Source organism: Mesoplodon bidens, assembly GCF_964165515.1.
Source record: "Mesoplodon bidens genome assembly, chromosome: 16".
Taxonomy (NCBI): domain Eukaryota; kingdom Metazoa; phylum Chordata; class Mammalia; order Artiodactyla; family Ziphiidae; genus Mesoplodon; species Mesoplodon bidens.
This window is the reverse complement of record NC_138173.1, coordinates 69,847,908-69,867,768: the sequence shown is the minus strand read 5'-3', so window position 1 is coordinate 69,867,768 and position 19,861 is coordinate 69,847,908. Positions and strand designations below refer to the sequence as shown.

At 41.6% G+C, this 19,861-nt stretch overlaps 2 protein-coding genes across 15 annotated transcripts in view; both read right to left on the bottom strand.

The window, feature by feature from the left end:
* The window catches only part of TG (thyroglobulin), a gene marked incomplete at its 5' end in the record, with an annotated part of 239,511 nt that extends 236,805 nt beyond the window's left edge, over nucleotides 1–2,706 (bottom strand). The window contains 3 exons of the mRNA XM_081258080.1: nucleotides 132–229; nucleotides 1,540–1,648; nucleotides 2,640–2,706. Coding sequence (XP_081114206.1) covers nucleotides 132–229; nucleotides 1,540–1,648; nucleotides 2,640–2,706 — 274 coding nt within the window. The remainder of the gene's footprint in view (nucleotides 1–131; nucleotides 230–1,539; nucleotides 1,649–2,639) is intronic.
* A 10,169-nt stretch (nucleotides 2,707–12,875) lies between these two features.
* Nucleotides 12,876–19,861, bottom strand: part of PHF20L1 (PHD finger protein 20 like 1) — a gene marked incomplete at its 3' end in the record, with an annotated part of 80,330 nt that continues 73,344 nt past the window's right edge. For 7 of the 14 annotated variants that reach the window (XM_081258926.1, XM_081258928.1, XM_081258930.1 and 4 more), the window contains one exon: nucleotides 12,879–17,764. In XM_081258926.1, coding sequence (XP_081115052.1) covers nucleotides 17,622–17,764 — 143 coding nt within the window. Of the gene's footprint in view, nucleotides 17,765–19,861 lie in introns of all 14 variants that reach the window. The other 7 variants (XM_081258916.1, XM_081258927.1, XM_081258929.1 and 4 more) reach the window with 2 other exon arrangements.

Here is a 19,861-nt window from a genome sequence, read left to right as displayed (position 1 = left end):
TGTAGGAGACGGGGTCGAATTCAAAGGGGAAGACCCAGCAGCCCATGGGGAGGCTCACCCTTGACACACCCAAGCCTAGTGTTCTACCCAGGATGTGAGTTGTCCCCAGCGGGTCCCCCCTGCCAACTTACAGGACGCAGGCCGCCCAGGCTGCCGGCTGCCGGGCACTTCCCTGCCGTCGGCGTCCACACACCAGCAGGAGCCTCCATCCTTCCCGCACTGGACAGTCCTGAGGACAGGAGACACAGTCAGGTACCTTTCTTCTTCCTTTCCAACCCTCCAAGCTTTAATTCATTTAAACTAGGAAGAGATTGGTGTGGAGCAGAGCAGGTGACTAGAGAAAGGGAAAGCGCTGACACCTGTGACAGCCCCGCACATTCATCCTCCACCAGGCCAGTCTGCCAGCCCTGTAGCAAAGGCCACGCTGGTGTCCACGCTCCTGCCCCATGGAGGCTGCAGGGGGTAAAGGTGCTCCTCACATGGACCAGGAGTGGGCAGACAGTGGCCTGGGTTATGGTTACTCAGGAAGCGCTTCGTGGGTCTCCAAGGGGAAGTGATGGCTAAACTGAGGTGGAGGGGCGAACAGGTGTTATACCAGGGGCCTAAGAAGGTAAAAGGTGTTCCAGGTAAAGAGAACATCGTACGCAAAACCTTCTGAGGAGGAGCAGGGCTGGCTTGAACCTGCACGTGGCCAGGAAAGAGACACGGGCACAGCTAGATATTGATTAAATAAGGCGGCAAAGGGGAACCACCCTCCTAACTCCTCTGATCCAGAATTCCCAGAGCTCCAAGCAGGGACTGGCCTTTGCACTGGCCTTTGCACTCTCGAGAGTAGGTAAGAGCTTTGTCAGGCGCACAAAGCAAGCTTGTGACTAAAATGGAGGTGGGGTGGGGGGTGACGGATGTCTCAGGGATGTTTCCCAGAACACAGCCCTAGAGACGGAGTTCCCCTTGTTCAAACGTGGCTGGAACAGCGTGGGGAAAGTGAAACACATGCAAAGGGTTCCTGTGTGTTATCACTCCACTCTGCCGGGAGAGAGTCCCGGGCCCCACATTCTTGTTAGGGCAGCCAAAACCCCTTTCAGAGAGGAGCCCAGTGGGGAGACAGCGTCATGCAGCCCAGAGAGCCGAACTCAGCACAGCTTGGAGGCAGCCACTGACCTGAAGGTTCAGAGGCCCCTGCTTCCCTCCACCTCTGGCTCATCAAGAGGATGCAGGGAGGAGAAAAGGCGACAAAGCATCAATCATTTGATCTCCCTGCGCCCCTTATTAATTAGGGTAAAAGCTTTGGCAGGAAAGGAGGGGACATCTTTGGTTCTGGCTGGAATGAAGCATGGGTTGGGGCACTCTGGGTCAGATGACTCAGTGTTGATTAGTCTGAGGATCTGAGTGGCAGGCACCCTCCAGGTGACAGTAGCCACATCTCACGTTCAAGGAGGAGAGTAAAGGGAGGGCGGGAAGGGTGGACAGGGGACAGGAATGAGATGTGCTTTAAGGCCTCCAAGGCCCCTGAGTCCACATGGCTGGAGTGGGCCTTACTGGAAGCTGCCATCCTCAGCGCACTGGGGAACGTGGTCTGCTCCCTTCAGAAAGGCCGCCTCCCTCTGCTGCTCACACGGACGGAGAGGCTGGGCGTCCACCTGGTACTCTGCACAAAGGAAGTGACTCATCAGAGAGGAGTTGATGGTCTGGATTCCAGTAAGAATGACGGGCTCCCTAAAGGCACAGATGCTCTTCCAGGTTTTATTTCTAGCACCATCATCAAGTATGTTCTAACTTGCAATTTTGCAGCTACTCACACCTTTCCAAGTATGACATTAGCTCCCGTCATCCCCTGGGAGGCATTATCTCCACCTTACCCATGTGGCCCTAAGACTTGGGCAGGGAATGTCATCTGTTCAAGATCATACAGCTGGCAAGAGAAGGATTCAAAATGAACCCTTGGATTGCACGCTCCCCCAGGGAGCAGTTGGGTCAGGCCAGAACACCATAAAGGAGGTGCTCCTGAATTTATCAAGGCACTCCCTGCAGACAGAGCACCTTCCTGGTCCCGCACGAGGATACAAAATAACTCCCATGTGTCTTACTTTCCATGGAGAATGCGTGTAACATGCAGGAGCTTATGCAGAAATCACAGTCACAACTGCTTACTTTCCCAGCGAGGAAGCAAGCTGAAACTTATCCAAAGTCACAGGTTAAGTGGCTGAGCCACAGCTAGAATTTAGGTCTATTTCATGCCACAGGTAGATTTGTGTTTTTCACTACCTGCTGAATATTTCTCAAATACCCCACACGGATAACCTAGTACTTGAGATCGCTAAGAGAATTAAAAAAACAACGGCAATGCCAAAATTTGCTAACAGGGTGGGGTTGGGGAGAACTAGAGTCCGACTGGGAAGATCTGGTTTCCCATCTCCTCTCCGCAAATCACGGACTCCGTGACCTCAGACCATCCAGTTTCCCTCTCAAGACCCTGTCTCTTCATCTGAAAAGGGAAGAGCAAGGAACTGACCCGGGACAGGTGAGGATTAAATGAGATGACAGGTTCCAAGGCCCTGGGGCAAATCCTGGCTAACAAGGAGCTGGCCTGAGAGCTCCCTCCTGACCCGATGCCCCATGGCCTCAGGCTCAGAACTCACCAAAGCTGTTGGCTGACACCAAGCAGGCTGAGCCCAGCAGACTGAAGACCGCCAGGGCCAGGGCCATTTTCCTGGCCCTTCCAGGGACGAAGAGGTAGAAGCCGCTGTCCGCCTGGTCTCTGGCCAGGGAGCCTTTATAGAGCCGATGGGGGCGCCCCCAGCCCACCCGCCCCCGGTGCTCAGTGAAGCAGTGCTGCCCTGTTTTCTCTGCTGGCCACGAGGAGGTCCTCCACCTGCGTCTGCTCCCTCTGAGGACACTCATGTAGCCAGTGGGCGATGAGAATCTTGTGCAGCTGTCGGGGGAGGGGGAGAACTGGGGGGCATGGCTTCAAAATTCATCTTCAAGGGTAAAGGCCAAAGCTCTGCGGCTTTCTGGGCAACGAGCTCAGGCCCACCATGAAGGAAATGCAATCCCGCCTCCCTCCCCCCTCCTCCCTTCCTCCTTCCCCCTCCTCCCTTCCTCCTCCCTTCCTCCCTTCCCTCTCCTCCCTTCCCCCTTCCTTCCTCCCTCCCTCCCTTCCTTCCTCCCTTCCCTCCTCCCTTCCTCCCTTCCTTCCTCCCTCCCCCCTCCTCCCTTCCCCCTCCTTCCTTCCTCCCTTCCCCCTCCTCCCTCCCTCCTTCCTCCCTCCCTCCCTCCCCCCTCCCTCCCTTCCCCCTCCTCCCTTCCTCCCTTCCTTCCTCCTTTCCTTCCAACAATGTTTCCTTAGAGCCCAAAAGTGTAGCAGACACTATTCTAGGCGATGAGGATATGGCAGAGGACAAAACAGGCAGAACCATCGATACAGACCATACGAATTGTAGTGAGAGAAGCCAGACACACACACACATACACACACACACACACATTCATATTCATATTTATCCTCCTTTCCCTTCTGTCCCAGGACTTCGGATGTCGCCAACCAAAAAAGAGCAGGAACCGTGTCTTCCACACGAAGCCTGCACATCAGTGTGTTTTCTCCACTTGCTTCTCCACCGGAAGGGGTAGGGGATGGAGGCTCACTCCACAGGTGCTCAGAAGGAAGCACGGGCAGGTCTTGAAGAGCATTTGGCCGTGGGGTCAGGGAGATAATTAACAACGTGACTTAGATTTCAGGCAAAGGTGATCTGAGGAGATGTGTTGGCATTTACTGGAAAATTAGAACTCCCCCCCCGTGTGGCGCCTTGCTACCCCCATTACACGGGGTAGTTCTACACATGCTATGGAGACCCTATAACAATATAATAAGCGTAGCCTTCTACAGCCCCTGCCATCTTTCCAGGTCCAGGTGTTCTAAAGCAGACTTTTCTAAAACATTGAAACCACAGTTAGAGGTCTACCAGAAACCCCACTCACCATGCTTCCTACTACCCCCAACACGCATGCACGGACCTTGCACAGGTCAGCCTGTGTGCTGAGTCATTCTCGCTGGTCTGGCCTCTGGGAAGCAACAGAGTGGAGTCAACGAGGGTGAAAGCGTGCAGCAAGTGGGCCAGAGCCACGTGGGCTTCCTTGAGAGTCAGCATGACGCATACCTGGAAGGAGAGGTGCTTCTCTCCACCCAAGCGATGGAGCGGTAAGCTTGGAGAGAACCACACCAAGACGCTGCCTCCTCACCATGAAAACCCCTTTCCCGTGATGACTCAGCTCCTTGTCACTGCTCTCACCTGATCCCCCCTGAGCTGGGAGGATGTACAAGCTTTTGTGGTAACTCTGAGTGGCAGTGCCCTGGTCTGGCCTCCCCCAGTCTGCTCCTGGCTCAGGCCTCCATCACTCCGGCAGGCTCTTCACCACTGGCCCTGTCACCTCTCCCTCCCTCCTCGATCCTAATACGATCACATAGTCTTCTCGTTCATCTCTTTCATTCTTGAAGACTAGGGTGCTAGGTATAATAAGCACCTACTGGAGATTTGGGGGAAATGGAGAATAATTGGAATCCAGAGGAGGAAATTGCTTCAAAACAAACATCAGATGCCACTCTTTCTGGCCCACCACAGAGAACTGCTTACTAGCCCTCTCTCCTAGAACTCCGCTTGCTGCCATGTTGCTGGGCCCCCTGCCACTGCCTTGGACAGCTACTCTCATCTCCCACATAACCAGTGACTCAAAGCCACATTCCTCTTTCTCCTTGGTTGCCAGGGCAATAATCAAAATTCCTGGAACTTGACTTCTGCTTCCAGAAGATGGAATAGACACATTTTTTCCCTATTCCTCCTGCTAGTACATCTAAAACCCCTGGATATTATATGTAACACAAACAGAGTAAGACACTAAAAGATGGATAGAAGAAGACAACCAGCAAGTAACCTCAGGACCAGAGGAACAATATGGTAGCAAGTTCCCTGAATGTTATTTTGCCTCATGTATCTCAGACTGGGTGTTAGAGAAGACAGCAACCAGAAATGCCAATAAGCACAGACCCCCAAAAAAGCCCTGAGAAAAGCTTTTCGAGCCAAAGGTCCAGGAAAGGGGAGCCTGGCAAGACAGAAAACTTTTAGACAATAGTTGCTCTATTCCAGCAACCCTCACAGGAAAACACTGTGGCTCCACCCCAACCCATGCCAGCAAAAGCCAGCGGGGGAGACTTGGGAATTCCACCCTTGCCAAGTTAAGGAGGCTTTCCAAGCCCCCACCAGGGTGGTGACTGAAAGGCCATGTGAGAAGCCAGAATTTTTACCCCAGTTGGGCTGGAATGAGCCCCCTCTCTCTGTGGGGTCAGTAGAGACCACGTGGTTAGCCTGAACTTCCACCCACCCCCAGCCAGCAATAGTAAGGATGCCAACCCTCCCAGCTAGGGTTGCATCATCAATGGCCAACAGGGGAGCCTAAACTCCCACACCCAACCGATATCTGTCAGGTGGCAATGGAGATGGAGCAAGAATTTGGACATCTATCCTTACGAACAGCAATGAGGTGGTGTCCCTTTTCTCCCACCTCAGTGATGTCAAGAGTTCTACTAAAACAGAAGATTTAATAAGATCTAGATTTTCTTAACACACAACCAAACTGTCCAGGTTTTGACCAAAAATCACTCATCCTACCAAGAATCAGGAAAATATCAACTAGAATGAGAAACGACAATCAGCAAATGCCAATAACAAGACGATACAGATATTAAAATTATTTTAAAAGAATTTTAAAGCAGTAATCATAAAAATGCTTCAACGAACAATTATGAACATATTCAAAACAAGTGGAACTATAGAAAGTTTCAGTAAAGGCATAGTCACGAACAAAGAAACAGAAGATGTAAAAAAGAACCATATGGAAATTTTAGAGCTAAAAAATAAAATAACCAAAATAAAAAACTTTGTATATGGGTTAAACAATAAAGTGGAAAGAACAGAGCAAAGAATTCATGAACTTGAAGACAGAACAATAAAAATGACCCAACCAGGGCCTCCCTGGTGGTGCAGTGGTTGAGAGTCCGCCTGCCAATGCAGGGGATACGGGTTCGTGCCCCGGTCCGGGAGGATCCCATATGCCACGGAGCGGCTGGGCCCGTGAGCCATGGCCGCTGAGCCTGTGCATCCGGAGCCTGTGCTCCGCAACGGGAGAGGCCACAACAGTGAGAGGCCCGCATACCGCAAAAAAAAAAAAAAAAAAAATGACCCAACCTGAACAACCAGACAGAAATGTATCAAGGATATGGAAGAACTCAACAGCACCATCAACCAGAGGATCTAATCAACATTCACAGAACACTCCACCCCACAAGAGCAGAATACACATTCTTCTCAACACCCATGGAGTATATACTAAGATCATATCCTGGGTCATAAAACAAATCTCAACAACTCTAAAAGATTTGATGTCATACTCTGACTACAATGGAAATGAACTAGAAATCAATGCCAGAAAGACAACAGGAAAATTTTCAAGCAACTAAACATCAGACTTGTAAATAATCCATGGGTCAAAGAGGAAGTCTCAAGGGAAATTTAAAAATATGTTGAAGTGAATGAAAATGTAAACACAACATATCAAAATTTGTGGGACACAGCTAAAGCAGTAATGAGAGGGAAATTTATAGCACAATGTTTACATTAGAAAAAAGGGAGTTACCTGCCAACCTGGTAACTAACAACATCCATGGAAAAGTAAGGGGTGGAATAAGGGGCCAAGAGCACTTAGGGAAAAATCCCTTCTCATGGACTGAAAACCAGGAACAAGGCAGGGCATTTACCTTCTAACAACTGTCTAACATACTCCTCCATCCATAAATCCAATAGTCTTAACCATTTAAAGCAGAATGGCTAAGTCTTGGAGAGGAAAATTTCATCCATCAGAGTAGTCCTACTCCCACCTCAATGAGATCCTACCAAGAGTACCAATGGCATGACCTTGGACAAGCTACTTAATCTCTCCATGCCCCAATTTTTCCATCTATGAAGTTATAATGTTATTAGTGCCCAAACTCATAGGATGAAGTGATTACTAAATACATAAATATAAGATGCATAGTGCAGGGCCTGGCACACAATAAGCACTCAATGTTCTTTTTCTTGTAAAACTGAGAAATTTCCAGTGGTGGGAGCACCAGACATCAGTCTCATTTAAGGTACATTTCTTTCCCTTCAACATACTTAAAATCTCAACTTCTATTTCCTCTTTAAGCTCAATGTGCTGCACCGAAGGTAGGTGTTTATCTGGCAATACCTCATCCACTAGCTTGGGTGGGCAGTCATTCACAGCCTTGCCCCACACTGACTGTCGTCCTGGAATTTTGTCACCCTCTTAAACCTTGGCCTTGGCAATGTTTCCTCCTCATCACCATTTTTTTTCAGCTGTAGAATCATTCTCAGCTCATTGCAGCTTTTGAAGTCCACGGCACCATGGAACTGGTGGGACCATGTCAACTGAAACAAAAATGCCCAGTGTAAGAGTTGTGAGTTTTTATTCAGGAATCTTGCTGAGGATTGTAGCCTGGGAGATGGTCTCTTAGTAGTTCTGAAGATGTAGGGGAGAAACCAGCTTCTAAATGCTTTCTGGCTAGGGAATACATGTAGGCAGGCATACATCTTGGTAAAAGACTGCTAGTCACAAAGAACAGATACCACGAGTTAATAATTTAGTGCTTTTCTATGTATGGGAAGATGCAAGAATCTGGGTTCATTAAAATTCTTCCTGAGATATACATCTAACTATCTTATCTAAGGGGCCTGTTTTCCCAAAGCGCAGAGTGCCTCATTCTGTTCTTCATCCTGAATTCCTCGCAGGGTGCATTGTGAGTCACTGACTGCAGTGCCTGACAACGTAATCCTTGTAGAACTGGGGGGTGAGCAACGCTCTTTGTTCTTTGTTTGCAACCAGAAGCCTGATGCTCCTGAATCATCGCTCCTCCTCACTTTCAACTCTTCAGGTCTTGAGCAGTATGTGTTTTGCTGTATTATTTTCTGCAACAGAGGAATATGATGCTGACATTTTAATTTCCATGGTGGCTCTCCTTTTGCTTTCAGGAAGGCTCAGCCTATTTTCTAATGCTTTAAATAGCTTCTTAAGTCACTCACTTCTCTTCTCTGGTTCATTTTGACTGGTATTGTTTGCTGGATTTGAGTTTCTCTCTTTCCCCTTTTCCTTATGGAAAATACATATATTTAACATCTATGTCTCATGTATGTCTCTAGGTCTTGTCCTTCTGGGTCTTTCACGTTGGAAGAGATAAACATCATGAAGCCCCGGGACTGGCAGAGCATCAGTGATTCAGCCCAATCTTGTCTGCTGCCATGCCCTCTGCTGTCACAGTCAAGGCATTCTGCCATCCAATCAAGAAACCGAACACAGACGCTGTCTTGTTCTGCCCGGCTTCCCTCCAATGGGTTTCTTATCTGTGTGCCTTAACTTTAGAGTCAACATTTGATAAAATCCTCAGGCATGTTCCTCAGGGCATAAGTACTATCTGTACTTCTACCTCTGCATGAAGGTGGCTGCCTCACCTTGAAACTCACTGAAATTACTTGGGAGTATTCTGTGCTGATCTTCCTGGTCCAATCTTCTCACATCTGTCTAGATTTTCTGTAAGCATCTCACACAATGGCCCATTCAAGGTGTTGGAGAGAAGACATTTTCCTTTACTCTTCTAGGTTCTTCTCGCTAGTCCAAGAATTAAGTCAACATGAGACAAATTAACAGGTGAAAATCAAAAGTTTAATAACATGTACACATGGGAGAGACCCACAAGAACTGAATAATGTGCCAAAATGGCCTAAATCCTCACCTTAAATACTATCTTCAGCTACAAACAAGGATACTATGGGTAGTGATCTGGGACTTCAAAGGGGAGGAAAGCAATTAGCATGGAGATGGAAAAGCAAATGTTTGGTAAACAAATGCTTGCTGGGCCAAGCAGAGACAATGAGACCCAGAGTGGACTCTGATCTCCAGGCCCTGCTGAGTTCCCCAACCCAACTCAACCCATATTCTTTGCAGAGATCTCCAGTGATAGCTCTGTTCTGGAACAAGCCCTGTATCTAAATTCTCTTAGGCAGTTACGAGGAAGCTCAAAGTTTCTTCCGGAGTCTTTTGGGCCTCAATTGTTTTCAGCTCAAAATAACCCACATTGCCAAAGAGACATTTGGGGGTGGCAAATTTTGCTCCCCTATAAAGGGATGGTTCCCCCTCACTCTTACTATGAGCCCTCCATTTGTGGCTTTAAGATGGAGCTTCTTAATAGTCTCCTGATCACCTTACATTTCATTTACCTATAAGGTCTCCTTAGTTTCCTCCCTAGAAAATATTTCGAAATATGCAAAAATTCTAGGATTAATAAGTGAGTTTGACAATGTTATAGGATACAAGATATAAAAAATCAATTTTATTCATATTCTAGTAATTAAACATCTGAAAACAAAATTGAGGAAACAGTTCCATTTACAATATCATCAAAAAGAAGAAAATACTTAGAAATAAATTTAACAAGTGCAAAATCTGAACACTGAAAACTACAAAATTTTGCTGAAAAAAACCCCCACAGAAATCCTAAACAAATGGAGAAACACAGCATGCTCTTGGATCAAGACTCAATGGTGTTAGAATGGTAACTGATCTGTAGATTCTGTGCAATTCCTGTCAAAATTCCAGCAGGTTTTTAAAAGAAGGTAACAAATCTGATCCTAAAACTTTTATAGAAATGCAAAGAAACCAAAATTGGCAAAAACAGGTAAGAAAGAACATAATTAAAGGAATTACACCATCCAATTGATTCCAAACCTTACTCTTAAGCTACAGTAATCAAGATAGTGTGACGTTTGCATAAGGACATATAGATCAATGGGAAGGGTGTGGAAATAAACCTACATAATTATGGTCAATTGGTTTTTGACAAAGGAACCTAGGTAATTCAAAGGGAAAATAATATTTTTAACAAAAGGCACTGGAGTAATTGGATATCTACTTGCAAATTAAAAGGATGTATCACTTCACACCTATTAAAATGGTTAACATCCAAAACATTGGCAAACACCAAATAAACACTGGCAAGGAAGGATGTGGAACAACAAGAACTCTCCTTCATTCAATTGACCGTATTTTTTTAGGTCGATTTCTAGATTCCCTATTCTGTACTATCAATCTACATCTCTATCTTTATGCTACTTCTACACCGCCTTGGCTACTATAGCTTATTAAGACACCAAGTCAGAAATTATATGTCCCTCAACTTTAGTTCTTCCTTCTCAAAATTGTTCAGGGTATTCTAGGTCCTTTACATTTCCATATAAAATTTAGAATCAGTTCACTAATTTCTATTTCAAAAAATCTGCTGGGATTTTACTCAGGATTGCATTATATTTATCAATCCATTTTGGGAGAACTGACAAATGTTAACAGTACTGTGTCTTCCAATCCATGTTCTTAGTGTATCTTTCTATTCATTTATCTCGTCTTTATTCTAGGCATTGTTTTATAGTTTTCTGTGTACAGGTTCTGCATGTTTTCAGATGTTAAGTATTTTTTTTTATGCTATTGAAAATGGCATTTAAAAAACTCTAACTTCCAATATCCCCTTGCTAATGTATAGAAACATTAGTTCTAGTGGCATTTTGATAGGCTCCTTAGACTTTTCCAGGTACACAGCACGTCATCTGCAAATGTTTCTTCTTCCTTTCCAAGTGCTATGCCTTTTATTTTTCCTCCTTTATTGCCCAGTGCCATATTGCACTAGCAGGACCTCCGGATTAATGTTGGATAATAACGGTGATAGTGGATATTCTGGACTTGCTCCTTATTTTAGAGAAAAGTATTCATTTACCACTATGAGGTTTAAGTTTCTTGATAGATGCCCTCTATTGTTATACAAATTCTTTTCTATCCTTTTCTGGTAGTTTTTAATCATGAATGGATACTGAAATTTATGAAAACCTTTATCTTAATTTAGTGAGATTAACATAATTTCATTATTTTTTTGACATTAAACCAACTTTGTATTGGTCTCCTTGTATTGGTATTCCTGTGGAATACCCAACTTGATCTTGATAATATTATCCTTATTGTATAGGACTAGGTTCACACTGCTAGTATTTTGTGGGGACTGTGTCTATGTTCAAAAGGGATATGTATTAGTCTGTAATTTCCTTTCCTTGCAGTGTTTTTTTCTGGTTCTGGCATGAGGTCAAAGTTGGTCTTGAAACAAGTGTTCCTTTCTTCTCTATTTTCTGTCAGTGCTTGTGTAAAATCAAGTTTTCTTCCTTAAATGTTTGATAGAAGTCACATTTAGGCCTGGAGTTTTTTTTTTAAAGAAGGGATTGGGTCTTTTTTTTTTTTTTAATTTGCTTATTTCTGGCTGCTTTGGGTCTTCGTTGCCAGGCGTGGGCTTTCTCTAGTTGCAGCGAGCAGGGGCTACTCTTCATTGCAGTGCGTGGGCTTCTCATTGCAGTGGCTTCTCTTGTTATGGAGCATGGGCTCTAGGCACATGGGCTTCAGTAGTTGTGGCATGCAGGCTCAGTAGTTGTGGCTTGCGGGCTATAGAGCACAAGGCCTGGAGTTCTGAGGGAACATTTTCAATTTCAAATTCAATTTATTTAATTTCTTGAGTCAGTTTTGCTAACTTGTATCTTTTGAGGAATTTTTCTGTTTCATGTAAGCTGTTAAACTTATTGGCACTGGTTTTTCATAATACCCTTTTAAAAAAAATTGTATGTTGGATGTTTTAATGTTCCCTCTTCCATTCTAATTTCCGATCAGTCTATGTAGGAGTTAACCAATTTTATCTTTCTGTGCAAAGAATCAGCTTTTTCATTTATATTGATGCTTCCCTACTATTTGTCCATTTAGTATTTCATTGATTTCAGCACATTTCTTTCCTTTTCCATTTATTTTGGTTTTAATTTGTTTTTCTAGTTTTTTTAAATCTTAAACCAGTGATTTTGTACCTTTTATATTTAAAATGTCTATGTTTTTTAATTGAGGTATAATTGACATTAGTTTCAGGTGTACAATAAGATTCAATATTTGTATATATTGCAAAATGACAAGTCTAGTTAAAATCTGTACCTTGCTTTTTATTATAAGCATTTAAAACCGTAAATTTCCCTCTAATATTGAGCTGCATCCCACAAATTTTAACATGATGTATTTTCATTTTCATTCAATTAAAAATATTTTCTAATTCTACTTGTAACTTTTTTAAGTCATGGATTGTTTTACAAGTATGTGATAATTTCCAAACACATTGGGGTTTTTTCAGTCATCTAATACTGATTTCCAGTTTAATTTCATTATTGTTGGAGAACATGTTATGCATTTCAATTTTAAATGAGTTGAGACCTGTTTTGTAGCCTAGTATGTAGTCCATCTTTTTGAGTGTTCCATGTGTATTAAAAAGGAAATTTGTATTCTCATGTTGTTGGGTGAAACAGTCTATCAATGTCAATTAGGTCAAGTTGAGTGTTCATCTTTGTTCAAGTCTTCTATCCTGATTTTCTGTCTACTTGTTCTATCAATTAGTGTTAAAGGAGGGTTAAAATCTTCAACTATAATTGCAGATTTTTCTATTTTCTATTCAGTGATATTAGTGTTTGCTCCATGTATTTTGATACTCTATTAAGAGGCCTATAAATACGTTTTAAAAATGCAATTTACTTTTGTGTGTGTATGTGGACAAAAGTACAAGAGGATGACAAAGGCCTGTAAGTATAAAGGAAGATAACATTCTATTAGGAAGCAAACTGAAAAGGCAAAAAATAGAATATAAAATTTGTAAAATTTTCAAATGTTAAAGAAGAGCTTGCTCATGTATTTTTAAAATAGATGTTGGTAAGTAGCAAAATTGTATTGATTCTATTGCATACATTTTAAAATAACAGGTTGATTTTAATAGGCCAATATTTACAAATTAGAAATCACACTCTTTGTAACTGTTTAAATTTATGATGAACAACTTCAAATGGCAGAATCAAAGCCCCACTGCCCACAGCACTGTTCTCAATTGTGCATATTTACCTTGGATTTTTCCTCTCCTTCCCTACTTTTCCCTCTTCCTCACTCCAACTTCCTCTTAAATAAACGAAATACACTTAAGTCTTGTCTCCAGATCTCCAGGTACCAGAAATGAATTACAATTTTTCAAAATTCGTACAGAGAGGTCACAGTCAAAAAACATTCAAAGATCACCACTTTAATTAACATATATATTCTATGTCCCCCAAACCTCTCCACCTACAAGTCTAGTTATCTTTCCTTTCTTTTGCCTCTGTGGTTCCTTACACTCTTTGCTATCACCTATCTTGTTGAAAAAATATTTTTTAATGTTTCCGTTAGCCTGTAGACTGTGGTTCCATTAATGTTAACTCCATAACCAACTATATGACTTAATGGCTGGCACAAAGATGGCATTCAATGTGTCTCCTATATTTAACTTTCAACTTTATAATTTAAATACTTTATTTGCTTCATTTAACTCACAAAACCAGGTTCTAGCCTAAGTATTATTCCCATTTTATACATAAGAAAACCAAAGCTCAGAGAGATCACTGCTGGTAAACTGCCAGAGTGAAAATCTGAGTAGAGAATTGCAAAGCTCATGCCTGTTCCACTACAGGAAATATATTATTCAGTGACATGGTTCCTGCACGTCAGTAAAATGCAGGATACTATAAGAGGCCTTCAACAATGGACTGCTTCTCTTAGGAAGAGAAAGTGAAACATGAAGAACTGTCTGCATTTATAGAGACACAACAAACAAAGGAGAATTTTCCAGAAGAGGAAGATAATATGAAGGCAAGAGATGGAAACAAGCATAGTCTATCTAAACAGTGAGGCTATATTTAAATGGATTTGAGAATTGGTTAGGTAAAATACAAAAGATCCAGATTACACAGACCTGACGTGGTTTGAAATAGGGAGTCACCAATGATATCAGAAAACACAAATGACAAGAATAGGTGAAACACTCCTGCTAGGAAAAGAACATGAGTTTGAACAGCACAGGGTTTGCGTCTTGAACCTGCCACTAACCTATGACAAGTCTCTAAATGTTTCTAAACCTCAGCTTCCCCATCTTAAAAATGATCCTGGGGCCTCCCTGGTGGCGCAGTGGTTGAGAGTCCGCCTGCCGATGCAGGGGATACGGGTTCGTGCCCCGGTCTGGGAGGATCCCATATGCCACGGAGCGGCTGGGCCCGTGAGCCATGGCCGCTGGGCCTGCGCATCCGGAGCCTGTGCTCCGCAACGGGAGAGGCCACAACAGTGAGAGGCCCGCATACCGCAAAAAGAAAAAAAAAAAAAAAAAAAAATGATCCTGTCTTACCTTTCCACAAAAGAACAAAATTAGATGCTGCAGGTAACATGTACAATACCCGGCACAGAGCAGTCACTCAATGTTAATCCCCTAGCTTGACAGTGACCATTTTGATGAATCAGAATCAAGACAAAATTAAAATTTCAGAAGCCCACAGTAATACCTCCATGACATGATTTTATAAAAGACAGTGTACTACTGGTGGGATTGAGAAGGAGGAAGATGACACCATCCATTTTGAGGAACCAGCACATCTAGTGAAGAAATGGATAAGGGGGAGGGACTGCAAGTTTCAAGCCGGGGCTCTTAAGGTGGTGATATTAAAGCAGAGAGAGTGAAGCTGGCAGGAGACCCAGTTGGCTGGAGGGGAAATGGGCTCCTTCATTTTGAACATACAGAATATGAACATCTGAGAGGATGGAAGTCAGTGGAAATAAGGTTGAGTGTTAGGAAAAAGGATTTTACCTGAAATTATGAGAATAATCAATTTCCTTTAAGGAAAGTGTGCATTACTCTTAAGTTTGAAAATAATAAGTCAGTAGAAACACACAGGAGCATGAGGAAGTACAAATTATACTTATCGGTACCATACTAAGAAGGATCCTTCCCCACCAGTGTCAGTCTATTCTGTCTGGGTAGCAATGAAAAGTTATCTTTTCAAGAAACACCCTCTCTAATTTATTGCTTATATTTAAATATATATACTCACATTTTAAAAGTAAGACTAAGTGGAAAGAAAACTCATCTGAAACCTCACACAATGGACTTACTTCTCAAAAATGAATTCACTTTCCTAAATTAAGGAATGACTCAGCCTGCTAGTTGCTAAAAGGCTTCAACCAATTGTTGATATACTCTATATTAAGTGGGTATGTGCATACAAGTAATCTGATACAGATTTACTTTAAAAATATAAAGTAAAAATTCAGACTCCCAATTCATATGCATAAAAGCAGAGCAAAAATTCAATATTCTAATTATTAGTTGAACTTCTAGTTTGCTGGCTGCTAACAAATAAAGTGATCTAATTTTAAGATACTCCAAGAACAAATGCACATTAACTTAACTGTGGTCATCAGGGATTAAGAATATGAGTGTCACTGGGTACAAAGGGTCCTCTGTGCATGTGACAAGAATCTAGGCAACACCGCTATTCACAGCCTGTTAAGGATGCTACTTGCTCCATTCTGAAAAAAAAGATATAAATTAAATGTCTAGAATTTAACCATAATAGGGAAAAGATTAGAGCCATTATTTTAAAACACAAATGAAAGACAAAGTATCAAACTTGAAATACAGACATTAGCAAATTTACTCCACACATGAAATATAGGCACTATTATTTTTACTTTAATATGCAAATTTAATAACTACTTCATATCCCTCTACTAAAGCTTTTCATTTCTCAGTAAGATTTTTGACAAAGTTAATGTATCATAAGTAAATACACAGGGCTGTATTTTATGTCTGTGATCTTTGGCACATTTGTCAAGTTGGAGAATGTCAAAAGGCAATAAAAATGTCTAATGACTGTTTTGCACATTCTTTTAATCATCTTTACATCAAAATATAAGGCTGCAAAAAGGCAAGCTGAAATTTTATGATATGTGGAATTGTTTTAATAAAGAGTTTTACATACAGTACCTTACATATAGAACAGTGTGTTTGCAAATTTAAATAATATCTGAATGTACAGTGGCATGTATTCTTATCAAAGATAAATTCAAGTTTACTGTCCATCAGTTCTAAAATGCATTTATACAGATTGCTAGAACTGATAAACAGAACGAGGCATAAAATATTCAAGTGTTATATGTCATCAAATAGCCTCCTAACAGTCTTTTTTCCTCTTTTTAAAAAAGTTTCAAAACCTGTACATACATTTTTAATTTTTAAAAACAGTCTGTTAAAAGGTAACATTTCATGTTAACCACCAATTCTTATAGTCTATAGTAATAAAACTAGATATGTGTAGATATAAATATGTGTAGATTATGTACATATGTACGTTGAGTGTTTGTTTCAAACAAGCACACACACTTAACGCATACCTGCACGCAGAGCACTGGGGGCAGCACACAACTCACAAGAGCACTGGCAGACGGGAGGGCCTGGGCTCGAAATCCAGCAAGAGCTGACACAGCAACTGAGTTGCCTTTGGTTTCAGAAATCTGTCCATTTGTGATCAAATCTAAGAGTTTTGAGTGCGTATGTATTTTTTAAAAATAAAATTCATCTTCAGAAATGAAGCTTTTCCAGTATTCCACTACCAGCAGTTAAAAAATCCACAGCCACAAATTATTTTGATATTTTTGTCACTCCTCATCCCAGCTGAGGTTATTTACAACTTCTTTTTTTCTGAAGGCAAAAACCAAGCATACTCAGGATCAAACTGTACGTTGAAACCTGAATACTGAAATTTGACTACATATATTCTCTATATAGTATATGTGATATATGCGTTTCTGATGGGCTGATGGCATTATGTAAGACTTGGGTAAGAGAACTCCCACAGGATTTAAAATTCTCTTTCCAGCAGTAACATCATCATTTGGCACACTGACCCTTCTGCGAGCCATTCTGTTTTTTACAGTGAGCTTAATGCCAGCAATAAACTCCAATTATTTTGCTGTTTGTTTTTACAATATATTCATAATGAAGTAAGAATTCCACAACTGTTTTCCTCAGAAGTGAGACTTCTACTGTCAGTTTTCTGATTAAGGACATTCATCACCTAAGAAACAGCTCATGATCCTATAAAAGTTTCAATACTCTAAACTTCAGTGCAGCTAGATCAACTGCAGAGAAGACAGTTCTTACAACAAACAAGCTTATAGAACTCTCCAGAATTTAAATTTCCTCTACAATTTTGGTTTGGGCCAAATGTTGGTTTATAAACATAGATCTTTCTACTAAAAACTATGTAATACACCATATTTCTTTCTACAGGTATCTCGAGCTTCATGTTAGTAACTATTCAAAACTCCTGCCAATCTGATTCCCTTAGCATAGATTATATTCTACCTCCACTGATCCTTGGCATATGACACGTTATCATTTGTATCTAGCTCATAAATTTTTTTAATGTTAGCTTCCTTGATAAAGCTGTTCTTCATTTTCCTTTCCAAGGTGCCATCCTATTGATGTCACAAATCAGTAATGACCAAACATCACTAAGCTTTTTAACTATCCACTTAGCAGCCGTGTGGATAATAAAAATTAGTCGACTGAACAGAGCCACATTCTTTGCATTAGGTGTTCACTGCTGTCATACAGAGCAGAGAGTTGCTATTTGTTGTACTTTGCCCATGTCAATTAGGAGCTGTTTGATGTGGCGTTTAAGTTGGGGCAGCCTCGCGAGAGGATCAGGTGGCTCCAACTCCCCTGTGAAATCAAGCCAGCTTTCCAGAACTAAAAGAGAGAAGAGAAGAACAAACACATTTAAACGGCAACTGAAAACAGTCAAAAAATGGTATAATTAGAAGGCTGAAAAAGTGATGGAGAAAGAGTTCACTTCCCTTTCGCTAGAAAGCCAATCTGTAGAAGTCACTTCTGAGCAGTTAAGCATCCTCTACACCTCATCCCACAAGAATTCTAGCCCCTCTTAGTAATCCTTATCTGTTGTTCTATCTGTCGTGATTTTAGGTAATTTTTCCTTTTAAAGATATAAAGTGGGCCTCCCTGGTGGCGCAGTGGTTGGGAGTCCGCCTGCCGATGCAGGGGATACGGGTTCGTGCCCCGGTCTGGGAGGATCCCATATGCCGCGGAGCGGCTGGGCCCGTGAGCCATGGCCGCTGGGCCTGTGCATCCGGAGCCTGTGCTCCGCAACGGGAGAGGCCACAACAGTGAGAGGCCCGCATACCGCAAAAAGAAAAAAAAAAAAAAAAAAAAAAAAAAAAAAAAAAAAAAAAAAAAAAAAAAAAAAAGATATAAAGTAACTGCATTTTGAGTGTCTCCTTTTACCCTCTTCTGGAACAGGAAACAACATTCCCTGTTCCTGCTCAAGCTTTCTATTAATTTAGGCTTAAATCATCTCCATTTTAAATGAAACTTAGCTACTCTAACCATTTTTTTAAATCTAGAAGTTCTTTTTAACAAAGGAAAGGAGGTAGCAATTTCTTAGTGTCCTTTCATTCCCACGATTTTATCAGTACTTTAAAAAAAAAGAAGCATATTAGAAGTTCAGGCAGAATGCAATTAATTACATTCTATACTTTTTATTAATAATAATAGGGAATAGCATCAAGTTGCATTTTCTTCTTCAAAAATCTACTTAAGGGCTTCCCTGGTGGCACAGTGGTTGAGAATCTGCCTGCCAATGCAGGAGACACGGGTTCGAGCCCTGGTCCAGGAAGATCCCACATGCCGCAGAGCAACTAAGCCCATGCACCACAACTACTGAGCCCGCGAGCCACAACTACTGAAGCGTGCCTAGATCCCATGCTCCACAACAAGAGAAGCCACCGCAATGAGAAGCCTGCGCACCACAGCAAAGAGCAGCCCCCGCTCCCTTCAAATAGAGAAAGCCCGCGTACAGCAATGAAGACCCAACGCAGCCAAAATAAATAAATAAAATAAATAAATTTACATATATAAAAAATCTACTTAAAACTAACTAAACTAACTCTACAACTGGCTTATAACCAAATGGAAGATGCTTCGGAAATGGGTTTCCATTTCTTCTTTTCACAGGGAAAAACGAAGCAGTAGAAACTCTAACTTACTGGGGGAGGAAAGCAGCACATACTTTTGCAAATAAAAAAGGGGGGGGGTGGGCAGGAGGTACAATCTATGAGGTTAAAAAAATGGAGTCAAAAAGCATAGGAAAACACTAGATTAGGAATCGAGTAATCTAAATTACTCTATCTTCTCAACTATAAAATTGGGATAACATTTTTCCTGTCCACTCCTTAGGCCTCCGGCGCAATAAAATTTCTAAATATAAAAGAAAAACATTTGAAAATGTGTATGCAAACTTAAGGTTTATCTACTTAAACTTGCAGGAGTTCTTTGTTGTTAATTTCACTAAACAAACACTGTCCAAAGTGAAGACAAAATGTTTTCCCCCATATTTCAAATATGCTTAAAGTCCTTATGCTGACTTCCAAAAAAAACCACAGTTCAATGAAAATATTCATTGAATATTATTTATTGAATAATAATTTATTGAATAATATTATTCAATGAATAATAATATTATTATTTTTCATTGAATAATAAATATTCCATATGGTATATACTGAGCCTGGCAGGTGGGCAATATTTAATAAATATCCATCTTAAAAAACAAAATCCCTAAAATATCCAGTCATATTGTCCTGAGACTAAAAGACCCTAAATGCCAGATGTGTTAAATACAATGTAAAGGGAGCAGCAAAGCACCATCAGCCTGGACAGCATCTGTAGTTTTTGTCCCATAATTTCAAAAACTTCAAATAACTTCAATTAAATTATTCAAAAGTGTAATAAACACACTTTACAGACTACAGCAATTGTATTCCAGTTCTT